The sequence below is a fragment of the Caretta caretta genome, chromosome 20 (genome assembly GCF_965140235.1).
Source record: "Caretta caretta isolate rCarCar2 chromosome 20, rCarCar1.hap1, whole genome shotgun sequence".
Classification (NCBI taxonomy): domain Eukaryota; kingdom Metazoa; phylum Chordata; order Testudines; family Cheloniidae; genus Caretta; species Caretta caretta.
Genome location: NC_134225.1, coordinates 14,266,633 through 14,279,408, shown reverse-complemented (window position 1 = coordinate 14,279,408; position 12,776 = coordinate 14,266,633). Strand labels below are relative to the sequence as shown.

Here is a 12,776-nt window from a genome sequence, read left to right as displayed (position 1 = left end):
CTGGTTATGGTACAGAAACAGCATCCGTTGCATTACCCATCTAAAGGAAGAAATCAAAGATAAATTTACAATGTTGGCTCTTTTAGATCCATCTACTTCCTTTGATACAGCTGACTGCAAGGTTCTGGAGTGATGGTTCTGGTCCTTAGCTGGGGCTGATGGAGTTTGTCTGGTCACTTTGCTCCTTTCTTTCTAGATTTCAGAGAATTGTTTTGAGTGAATGAGCATGGGGCAGACATGCATGTTACTGCAGCATCTGACCTTGACATTCCTCCTGTTTGAAGACTTCGTATACACGTTAGTTCTTAAAGAAGCATGGACTTACCCTGCTTTCAATATGCTGTTGATAACACCCATATCTATATCTCTGTTTTGTGGGGTCATCTGATGCATATGAGTGATTTTACCCAATGCCTGAATGAGATTAGGCGTAGAATGAGGGCTAGATGGTTGAAGATCAGTCTGGAGAAGATTGTGGTGATGTTTCTACGCTTTGGTTAGCAACTCAAAGAAGTGGCGGAGATCAGCCCCCTTGATTTGAGGGAGTTCACTTGCCTTTTGGTTTCTCAAGTTAACAATTTGAGGTCTGAGTTGGAAGCTTAGACAGATGTGGCCGAGACTGGTTTGTCGTCTTCTCTCCCCCCCTAGTCTGCGCTTGTTGAGGCTTTTGACATATTTTAGATACTCCTCTTGCTGTTATCTACCATGCCTTTGCCATGTCGAGATTAGATCACGGTCAGGAACTCTCTAGGCCATAATCTTCAGATCCATGAGAAAACTCCTGCTTCGTGCTGTGATGGGGCTCCAGGATCTATATTAATTTACAGGTACAATTTAAGATGTTACTGTTGATTTATAAAGTCCTAAGCGTTTGTGTTCCAGTTGCGTCTCTTGTGGGGGTTTTCTGATCAGTAGATGCCTCTGAGCTGATAGTCCTGTGGTTTCTGAGGGAGGGATTGCTAGCAGGGCATTTTCTGTGAGGGACCATTGCATTGAAACTGTTCTCCTTCCCCAACCACAAACGAAATCCCAAGCCAGTTTGCTTCTTCTAGGATCTTTGGAGCTTGTTAACCTTCAGTGCACTCTGCAAGGCCCATTTAACTTTCTCTGAGTTTTCTGGGAGGTGTGTGGGGGCTAATATTTGTGGTTAGCCTTATTTATGTGCAAATTATGAAGCACTCTTGTTGTCAGTCCATTATATTTTTGTTTGGAGGCTATTTACCCATTGTTTTTTCGTGTTTATATAGGGCCTAGAATTCATTTGCTTAATAAATCTAAACATGGTCCAAATTGTGATAGAAGACTTTGTAGATACCCTTTAGAAAGATCAGAATTGCAATCCACTCATTTCACACGGGCTGCTAAACAGCTATTGATGGGAACAGTTTTTAGCCAGGACCAACTTGGGCCAGATTTGATCAAGCACTCTAGGGAGAGAAAAGCACCACATCTCATCAGTCCTTTCAGATATGCTATTACTTTACACCCCTAAGCCATCTTTAGCTCCAATTAAAATGCAAACTTCTCCCCCAACCCACCACATCCCCCCCCCCCGTCTTGTTTTGTTGCACCACTAGAGTACTTTCCATATAGTTCCGAAAAATAACTCTCTCCACCCTCTCAGTGCTACTGAGGTGTTTTTACATGGTTAGAAATTTTAAAATCTAAACAAAAAAGTGTGTGTTTTTTTTATGAACTAATTTTGGCTGCATCCTGGTTCCATTTCTGTTCTTGGCTCCAGTGATGCATGTCGGCTTTCTACAGCCAAGAGCGTAACTGAGAGAGAGAGGCTAGAAGCAACATGAACAGTCAGGACACGTTCACACAGTAAACCCCCTGAAGAGATAACATTTTCTTTATTATAGCTTTTTAAAATCTAGCTATAAAAATATCAGTGGGTGGATGGAACCATTATTTCTAGAATTTGAGGTGGTGGGGGTTACTTTATTTACTCTTATTTTTTATTAATAAGAATAGCTTCACTTGTAGCGTAATAGGACAGAGTGCTTTGTTATCCTTGGCTATAATCTGTGATAAACTACCCTTGCCATCAGCCATGTAGTTTACCCACTAGGGAGCCAGATTATTGCCTTGTAAAATGGAGGCACCACTCCTATAATCCCTTAATTAATTAAATGACAAATTTTAGTTCTCTCCCATTGAAAATATAACTTGTATGTAGAACAGACTCGATTTATCTGACTGCTTCTGGGTTACACATTTTTCTGTAGAATGTTACTGTGTGTGTCTGTGTGTGTGTGTGTGTGTGTTGTGCGCGTGCGTGCTTTGTATACTGTATTAAAAATCAATGAAGAAAATAAAGAATTGGATTAATACTTTGCTTTCTCTAGTACCTTCCATCTGAGGATACAGGAGTGTTTTGCAAATGTTTATTATTTCTTACAGTCCTACTGTGAGACATGTCGGTACTGTCTCCATTTCCAGGTGGGGGTTTGGGGTGAATACTGAGGGTATGTTTACACTGCAGTTGGGAAAGTTTCTTCCCAGTGCGAGTAGACAAACACGCACTAGCACAGGGAGGCAGCTTGAGATAGCCAGGGGTCCAGGTAGGTTTGTACTCAGGTGGCTAGCCCGAGTGGCAGCCTGTGCTGCCCCTGGCTACTCTGCTACTTTCAGTGTACTTATTTGAGCAGAGCTACCATGTCTGCCTGCCCATGCTGGGAAGCATGCTCCCAGCTGCAGTGTAGACATACCCTGAAATGGAGAGAGCAGGAAGTCTCTTGCTGAGGCCAGGCCATGAAAGAACCAGGAATGGAACCCCGGAGTGCTGACTACATGTCCCTTATTCTGACCAGTAGACTAGGCTGTCATGGCTCCTTCTTTAACTATTAGACAAAATTTCCTCTTTGCAAATGCAAAAATTACTGGGTCACATTAATTAAGACTTTAACTGAGACTGGATTAATTCCTTCTTCTGTACATGTAATCTAAGGGGCACAGAAAGCCCCTTCTTCCCCATATCAGCAGTCTTACTTAATTATATTCCTTTAAAGAGCTTCTGCTCCTGATATTTTGAATTTTTTTAGCTTATTTAACAATTTCCATCCCTCTTTCCTTTCTCCTCAGCTTTGCCCAGCTATATGAAATATGGGAGACGACAGGCCGTTTGTGTGCAATGCCCCCGGCTGTGGACAGGTACTTTTACAGTATACTTTATTGTGAATGTGTTGTTGTGAATCAAAGTGTCTGTTTTTATCACTGAGGCAAAGAGTTTAGAGCCAGCATTTTACATGATCACTGAAGGTAATCAGATCGGAGGATTTGCAGTGTGTAAATCCAAGTTATGAGCAAGTGCAGGCACTACAAAGTAATGAAATCTGCCTTGCTTTGTGCCATATTGTTATTCTGCTGGTGTCTTTCATAAGACCCACACAGCCCAGAAACAACACGCTGATCTCCAGTTAACGTTTTCTGATAGCGTTACACACATTCATTCAAGGCTATTTAGCCAAAGGACAGATATTCCTTCTCTGTCAGGATGAGTTAGCTGTGATAGCATATTCCGTAAGGCAGCTGAGAATGTGACAGTTGATGGTTTGCTGCTATGTGCACCCCAAACTGCTAGATTCTATTTTGAGCTTTAAAAAAAAAAATTTTTTTTCCTCCATAGGTTACCTGCTAGTGTTAGTTGCAGCCTTGCAAAACTCTTTTTGCTCACTCACCTGGGTTGAGTGTTTTTGTTTGTTCGTTTTTTATGAATGAGTAAAATACCTCTTTTCATGTGATAAAGGTCAGGTGAGTAGACTTTTGTGCCTGGGCTGGTAAATGTCCATGACAAGTCTGTCTCCTCCCCCCCCTCCCCCCTTAGTGTTTCCTTGAAGTCTGACTTAATGCAAAACAAACCTCTAAGAACAGATAGTGTCGCTTTCCCTTCATTAAAACACTAGTGCCTCCTGATCCTTTATAGCGCCCATTGCCCATACCATCTGGGCAACTCTCACTTTTCCTTTAAAAAACAAAACATATGAACTATTGAGCCATTCAAGTGGGGACTTGGTAAAATCCTACATAAATTCCTTACCGTAGTTACTGTTGGCTAATGAATTAAAAGCCTATGTGTTATGGTTCAAAAATTTCAGAAGGGGTGAACAGGCATGCCCCTAAATGGTTTGTGGCTTTTAACCAGATCTTCAGTGATTCATATCCACTTTGTTACATAATGGTCACAGTCAGGGAAATGGGTTGCCAAACTATTATGATTGACACACTTGGGAGCCATAACTAATTCCCTGGATGAACCCCCACAGCATAATTTAGGGTTTTTTAAAAAAAAAAAAAAAATTTTAATGCCTCTTCGGGTCTTTCATGATGAACATTGAAAGGGATAATTCTGTACCCTTGAGGCATGTGCTTTAAGACATGATAATATTTTGATACAGCTACTTGGTTAGTGGATTAGATTTTTCCGCTACACAAAGTACTTTGCCTTTTCTAAAAACAAATGCAGTTGCTGTGTTTTAGTCTTTTTTTGCTTAAGAACATTTCTAGTATCAGTCTAATCTGATGCATTTTTTATTCTGCCCTTATGTGGACTTGATTTTGTAGCCTGTTTTCTCTCTCCTTTGTTCCTGAAATTGTGCAAGTCATCATAAACTGTACTTGTTGTATCTGAGCACTGACATGAAGACTTCAGTTATTTAACTCTAAAATCAGATTCATAAGCAAATGAGGCAACCCAAAACTTATTTAAATAATTTAAAAAAACCTACCCAAATGAGATATAAGGGTGGCTGCTTTTCTCTTTCATTGCTCAAGGAGAATCCTCCTCCTCCTCCTCCTTGTGTGTAATTCTATCAATTCTTGATTTTTAATGTTGAAATGTTAACTTTACACCAATTATTATTATTTTTTGTTATGGCAGTGCATAAGGGCCAATCAAGAATGCAGCCCCATTGTGCTGGCTGCTGTACAAACACAGTAGTAGACAGCCTGTGCCCAACAGAATGATGCATACTCTATAAGGCTAGAAGGGACCACTGTGGTCATGTAGTCTGACCATGTGTATAACACAAGTCATAGGACTTCCCTGAATTTAATTCTGTTTGAAGTAGAGCATATCTTTTAAAAAAACATCCAGTCTTGATTGAAAATTTTCCAGTAATAAAAAATCCACCGTAGCCTTTAGTAAATTGTTCCAATGGTTAATTACCCTCATTATTAAAAATGTGCACCTTATGTCTAGTTTAAACTTGTCCACTTCAACTTCTGGCAATTGGATCTTGTTGATCTATTTCTCAGCTAGATTAAAGAGCCCTTTATTATTCTTGCTGTTCCCAATGTAGATACATATAGACTCTGATCAAGTCATCTTTGTGTTCAGCTAAATAGATCGAGTTCATGAATCTTTTGCTGTAAGGCATGTTTTCCGATCCTTTAATCATTTTTCGGTTGTGCACTTCACGCTGAAGGTTTTCAAGCCATAAGCATGGCATTCACCGCTAAAATGCAACCACCTCTGCAGTGAAATGCAGCTGTTGAATAGCACAGAGAAACAGTAGACAACAGTCTGGGACTGGATGTGGAGGTGAATATCCAACTTTGAATGCATTTAGGGAGGCCATAATGTCAGCTGAAGTTCATTTCTCCATAGACAACCTTTTAATCAATGCAAACAAGGAAATACAGGGCCAGCAGTCTTCCACTTCCCCGGCTGTATATAAGATTGGTTGGTAGCTTTTAATAACTTGATTTTTATAGTAGAAATTGGGGGACCATCCTTTTAGGCAGACTGTTTTCAGTGGTCAAATTCTGATGGCATGTGCTGCCATTTCTGGCACCAGACCCTGACCTTTGACAAGCTACCTAGATTCCTTCTATCAAAAGGGTTTCCTTCAGGTAAACATATAATCAAATATGGAGAGTCAGTTCAACTGTGGCTTCCATTATAATTGCACTCACTTATTCCATGGGTGAATTTGTCCCCACGTTGCCTAAGAATCGGGACTACTGTTTCCAAATGTGGTTGGCTAAAGATAGACACCTAAATCTTTGTGTAGGCAGCTAGGTAAGTGGCATGACCTTTCAAAGGTCCTGAGCACCTACAACTCCTGATATAATCAGTGGGAGCTGTGGGGGGGGAAAGCACCTTTTGAAAATCAGGCTTCTTTTTATTTCGATGCCCAACTTTAAGTTTGAAAACATGGGTCCAAGATTCTATTAATAACATGATTATATTGCTTACAGTGTTGTACTAACTAGTCCTTTTCCAAGGAAATAGAGACAATTCCTGCCCCCAAAGAACTTGCAACTCAAAATATTGAAGCTAATAACTACATTCAATATCCTATATGAAATAAGTCTCAGTCCAGCTCCCAATAGAAAGGTTATAGAAGTCACCATCACAGTATGACAGCGATCCTCCCTTTATTGCCAGTTGCAGCAGAGGCCAACAATTGGATGGATGGATGTGAGGGAGGGCTCTTCTCTCCACTATGGAGGACTGTCCCTTCAGGTCAGGGGTGAGGGACATTGGAAGATGAGGCTTTTCTTGCTGCAGTTCATACTTTCTAAACATCAGGCACCTGTCAGAGACCCTGGTACACTTACCTGCAGTGTGCCAGGTTACAGCCTCTCTTTCTGGCTCCTCCAGAGCCCCCAGCTGCACTTTACCCCCACATCTTTTCTTATGCACACACCCAGTCTGTGATCTCCAAAAGCCATGAGTTTGCCTCATTAGCGCCCTCTGGACAGTGTCCAAAACTGTCCCTCTGTCATACCAGAAGGGGGAAGCTTGACAGGGAGCCTCTGTGACTGTGGGGTCCCTATATGTGACTATCTTGCATAGCTGGTCGTCGTTCCTTTGGATAGCGTCCTCTGACTCCTTTGCAGAGCGGTAGGTGCTGCCTGGAGTTCTCTGTTCACATGCCCCAGTCTTTTCCTTGTTTTAAATCTTTGAATCATGCTCCCATTCCTGTGGTTTGTTTTTTTGTTTTTGTTTTGTCCCATGGAATCAGTTGATCTTTCGTCCTGTGACCCATTTCTCAACTGAGGGGGTGAGTTAGGGTGACAAGATAGCAAGTGTGAAAAATTGGAACATTCCCCCCTTGCCCCTGGAGTGGTGGTATAGTTACATATATAAGACACAGCCCCTAATATTGGGACATCTGGTCAACCTAGGATGGGCCCTTAGGTGCAGGTGGGCTCTGCCCACCATTCATGAATAGCAAATAGGCTGGCACCTTTCACCACCATTGTATTTATATGTTTGGTCTTTAAAATAGTATGTATATACTATTTTAAAGACCAAACATAAATATAATGGTGGTGAAAGGTGCCAACCTATACTGACCAAACAGGTTAAAACTTTCATTATCCATGCATGTGCACAAATATGACCCTGGGCAGACGGCCACAAGCTATGTCTCGTGTTCTTATTTGCAGTTCAGAACTCATTTATGATCTTCAGTGACCCACCATTTGGAAACACTGCATTAAAGAGCATATGAGCAGGAGAAAGCAGAACAACGCAAATAGCTCTGAAAAGCAGACTTGGAACAACTGTTATGAAGCCAGTCACAAAATTTTTTTTGCTAAAGGGAGAAGTCCATCACTTCCTTATATGAGTTGTCAGTTGGCTCTTCTTTTCCTATGTGGTTGTGACTAGCCTCTCACTTTACTTCCTTTCTTGCTCCTTTTCCCTTCCCCTCCACTGCTTCTGTATAGAAATTCGAAAAATGCTGTGGTAAGGGCAGGTGAAGGGAGTGGATACCTAAAATAGATTAGAAGATCTTACTATACTCACCATATCATCAAAACTTGTGAGCTTGCAGTGGGTATGTAAACATGTTTTGGTTGCTAGGTCTTTAATGGCTGTTATTTTTGGATTCTGTACATGATTACTTCCCAACAGTGAGTTTGATGTGACCCAGCTGAGTGCTAAATGTGCTGCATATACTTTTAAAAAAAAAAGATTCTGCTCAAGGTCGTTTATCTGGTTGGTTTGTTTTTTGTTTTTGTTTCTCTTGTTTAAGAGGACAGATGACACTCCCCACCCCCCCCCCCCCCCCCCGCACCCCGTTACCCTCTCCCTCATTGCCAGAAAGAGGAGCTCTTGAACAAACAAGAATGTGTCCCTTGGCTGCAACATTCTCTGAAGGAAATGAAGAAAATAAAGCAGCATGTTAGTCTCTGTATTGATTGGTTTCAGAGGAACAGCCGTGTTAGTCTGTATTCGCAAAAAGAAAAGGAGTACTTGTGGCACCTTAGAGACTAACCGATGCAAAGCTGTGCCTTGAGTAAGGCTTTTGTTGTGTGTAATGTGAAACGGATCCAGAAGGTCCTATTGGGGAAGGTGTCATGCACTAGCTAATGATTATTAAAATAGTCTTCTAACCCCATTTAAAATACACTCTCTGTGATTAACTACACCCTTTGGAACTAAATGTTAGCAATAAACTTTAATGTTGTCGTTACAGTGGAAAGGTATTGACTAAAAATGTATAATGATACAGCACTGACTCATTAATAAAAGGGAAGATTTTAGCAGGTTTAAGCATCTTAGACATCTAGGGCAAAGGTCTGAGAGGAAGGCATGGATTCTGCTCACAATTCTGCCACTGATTTAGTGTGACCTGAGACAAGTCACTTAATTTCTGTGCCTGTTTTCACCTTCTATAAAAATATGTAAAAATACTTAGCTACCTATTAAAAGCACTTCCAAGATTCAGGATTAAAAGTGGAATTGAATCATTGATGGTGCAAAATGGTGTGTGTTGGAATGGTTGGGGGGAGGGGGTGTGTGTGTTTTGATAATGGAATGTACCTCCCTCTACTTCCACCTGCTTTATAATGATATCTGTGAAGGTTGCACAGTTTTTGGATTTTTAGGAAGGGTTATAACGGAAAGAAGATAATTATTAATATGCTTCATCCATAACAGTTGCCTAAACTAGAGAGCTGTTTTAGCGGAGGTGTGATAATGTTGAATATATTCTACAAGAAGGAGGACTTTGGTCTGTTACCACCCCGAAAAACAGAATGTTTCATTTTTAAGTGACACACCGCTTACAGAATCTCATCACATCACATTTATACAAGCCATTTCCTCAAACCATCATTTGGGTCTTAAATTCTTAAATTAAGGGTGGGTTTATTCCCCTCTAAGCCCATGCCATTGGGGTGATGTCCCTGGAAAGTCCAAGAAACTAGAAGCCCAGAACTTTCATGAGGGCAGAAAAATGATTTTTCTTCTTTGTGGCTTGTTGTATCCTCTTATCTTGTCATATAATAGAAATAATGTTTATGGCATTGAAGCCACAGCATCACTTGGCATTTAACCAACCTCAAAAGCAGTTTATTGCTTTGTATACTCTGCCACTATGACCATTATCCCTTAAATCTCTATTGCTTTGTAATATACGAGGCAACAAATGGCTTCTGTGATTGGCTAAATGTGGAACTGAAGCTAAGGTGTGTTTTATCGCCTGTATAATACAAATGAATATAGATTATTCCTGTTATACGAGCTCTGATATTAAAGAGAAAAAAGGTTCTCTTCTCTCTCTGTGAGGCTTTCTAGTGGCAGGCTGTCCTCTCCATGCTTCAGCATTTCCAGTGGCATAGAATATGTAGTTTGCTAAAGCCTTGCCTGCACTGGAGATGTGCTGTTTCCAGCCACCATGACAGCCACTGGTGTAAACCATCACTGTAGACAGTGTAAACGACGGTCTGCACCAGCACATTTTATCCCAATTCTGAGTAGGGGGCGAACTGCACCAATGCAAAGAACGGCTTTGCCTGCCTACAGTAGGATTTGTACTGGTGCAGGTACATCAATGGCTGGAAATCTCCAGTGTAGGGAAATCTTAAGACTAACTATACAGAAAAAACTCCATTGTGAAGCAGTTGTACACAACAACGTGGAGGAAGAGAGGGTAAATACTACTACATGGCTTAATTTTTCAGTTCTGTGTTTGTGTGGGTTTGTGTTAGGCATAGTGTGTGTGAGTGACAAGCCTGAACAATAAAGTGTTTTGTAGATTAATTTCCTTGGTTTTTTTTGAAGTGTTTAACTGGAGAAGGCGGGGGGCAGACCCGTGGTAGTAGAGTACAATAGGAGAATACCTTACCCATCAGCAACTGTGGATAGAATAAAACATGACACATGCTCCTCATGGTGAAGGTTGTATGTGCCTGGGCTCATCAATAAGGCCTCTGTGCAACTGGCCCCAATCAACTAATCAGGCATGTGTGCACAGCACATAGCAGCATTCAATTACAGGCTGAACCTCTGTCTGGCACCCTCGGGACCTGACCGGTGCCGAACCTGAGAATTTGCCGAACCACGGGAGGTCAATACAGTATTATAGTGAGCAGGTTTCGTTTTATTTTTATTTTGCTGAGCTGAATAAACAGAACAACGTACCGATGTGCCCTTTTCCAATTTCTGCAACAATTCTACCTTTTGCTGTATCGATATTGACACATGCTTATGCTTAGCAGCATTACCAGCACTTCCACTGCTTACTGGTGTCTTAGAAGACATATTTAGGGGTAAATAGACCTAAATAACAGCACAGAACATTGAGAGCCAGGACTGGCAGCTGTAAACAAACTTTGCCGGACTGCGGGAAACTTGGCCCCACCCAAGATAAGCGGACATTCAGCTAACTAAAATCATGCCGGGCCACGGATGTTGCCAGACCAGAGTGCCGGACTAGAGAGGTTCAATCTGTGTAACTTTAATAACTAAAAATATCCCAGAATCCAGATTTTTTTTAAAAACAGCTTCCCATTATACCGATTCTCCTCAGGGTCCACCTCTCTACCAGATTTTGTGTAGATTGGCAATTTTAAGAGGTCTCTATCAACAATAAAAATTTATGAAGATAAAGCAAACCGAAATTACAAAGAAAATTCTAAGGACATAAAAACTAACTCTCTGTGACTCTTCACTCCAGTTGTCCACCTACTTTTATTGAAAACAGGAGTTTACTCCCATTTGTAACCCAGCCCTAACTGTGGAGTCATTACCATGCATCTCTATAACAGAGCAGGACTGGAGTTAAAATAAAGATACACAGATCAAGGAGAGTGGCTTATGTGGAGAGGAGACTGAGGCTTTGTCTGCACTAGAGTTTTGTTGATGTAATTATACCAGTTTTTGACTGTCGGGTAAATTTATATGTGCATGTTCACACAACGCTCCTTCTGTCAGCAGAGTGCGTCCACAATTAGTGCTCTAGCATCGACAGAGAGCAGTGCACTGTGGGTAGCTATCCCACTGTGCTACTCGCCACCTTCTGCCTCTAGGAGTTGTGGGAAGGCAGAGTGGATCTCAGTGCATCGTGGTTGCAGGCTCAGTGTTCCACGGTGAAGTTCTTTCCATCCCAGCATTCCATGGATTTCTGACTGCATTTTGTGGCATTTTTCAATGGCCACTGTTTTTATTGTGTGCCTGCCATCTCTGTCTGAAAGGATAGATTCCACACTGCTCTCTACTGTTGTGGTCATGTAGTATATCATGAGCACCCAATCTGAACAGGAATCAGAGTTGCTTGACCTGCTATGTGCCATGGAAAAAAACAACACCAGATTACTTTTAGCATTCACGGAGCAGCTGAACACAGTGGACCATCATTTTTGGGCTTGGGAAACAAGCACTGAGTGGTAGGACCACATCATTATGCAGGTCTGGGATGATGAGCAGTGGCTGCAGAACTTTAGGATGTGGAAAGCCATGATCCTGGAACGGTGTGTGGAGCTCTCCCCAGCATTGCGGAGCAGGGACACCAACATGAAAGCTGCCATCTCAGTGGAGAAGCATGTGGCGATCACTGTTTGGAAGCTGGCGACTACAGACTGCTACCAGTCGGTCGTGAATCAGTTTGGAGGCAGGAAGTCTAGCATGGGGGCTGCGGTAATGCAAATGTGCAGGGCCATTAATTGCATCCTGCTACAAAGGACTGTGACTCTTGGCAATGTGTGTGAAATATTGGATGGCTTTGTAGCAATGGGATTTCCTAACTGGCGATAGATGGCATGCATATTCCAATTTTGGCCTCAGACCATCTTGCGACATAGTACATCAAGAGAAAGGGGTACTTCTCTCTGGTATTGCAGACGCTTGTGGATCACCAGGGGCATTTAATTGACATCAATTCAGGGTGGTCCAGGAAGATGCATGATGCACGCCTCCTCAGAAACCATGGCCTATACAGAATGTACCTACCAGGGACTTTCTTACCTGACCAGAAGATTCCAGTGGGGGGGATGTTGAAATGCCCATAGTGATCTTGGGAGACCCAGCATACCACTTGCTCCAGTGGCTCATGGAAGCCTGACACAAGAAATCTGGACAGCAGCAAGGAGCGCTTCAACAATAGGCTGAGCAGGTGCAGAATGACTGTAAAATGTGCCTTTGGCAGATTAAAAGCACGCTGGTGTTGCTTTTATGGTAGGTTAGCCCTAAAAGAGGAAAATATTCCCATGGTCATAGCAGCCTGCTGCACACTCCATCATACTTGTGAGGCTTAGGGTGAAAAGTTTCCCCCAGGTGGAGCATGGAGGCGGATCGTCTGGCTGCTGAATTTGACCAGCCAGATACCAGGGCTATTAAAGAGGCACAATGGGGGGCTATTCGAATCAGGGAGGCCTTGAGGCACCATTTTGACAATGAGCCCCAGTAACCTGTTTTTTTCTATACAGCAGTGGTTCCCAAACTTGTTCCACCGCTTGTGCAGGGAAAGTCCCTGGTGGGCCGGGCCAGTTTGTTTACCTGCTGCATCCGCAGGTTCGGCCGATTGCTGCTCCAGGCC

General features: G+C 42.2%; 1 protein-coding gene across 3 annotated transcripts in view; it reads left to right on the top strand.

Moving 5' to 3' along the window:
- ATF7 (activating transcription factor 7) overlaps nt 1-12,776 on the top strand; it is a 110,511-nt gene that overhangs the window by 28,267 nt on the left and 69,468 nt on the right. For all 3 annotated transcript variants that reach the window (XM_075121797.1, XM_048831859.2, XM_048831860.2), the window contains exon 2: nt 3,088-3,156. In XM_075121797.1, coding sequence (XP_074977898.1) covers nt 3,109-3,156 — 48 coding nt within the window. In that variant the 5' untranslated portion in view covers nt 3,088-3,108. The remainder of the gene's footprint in view (nt 1-3,087; nt 3,157-12,776) is intronic.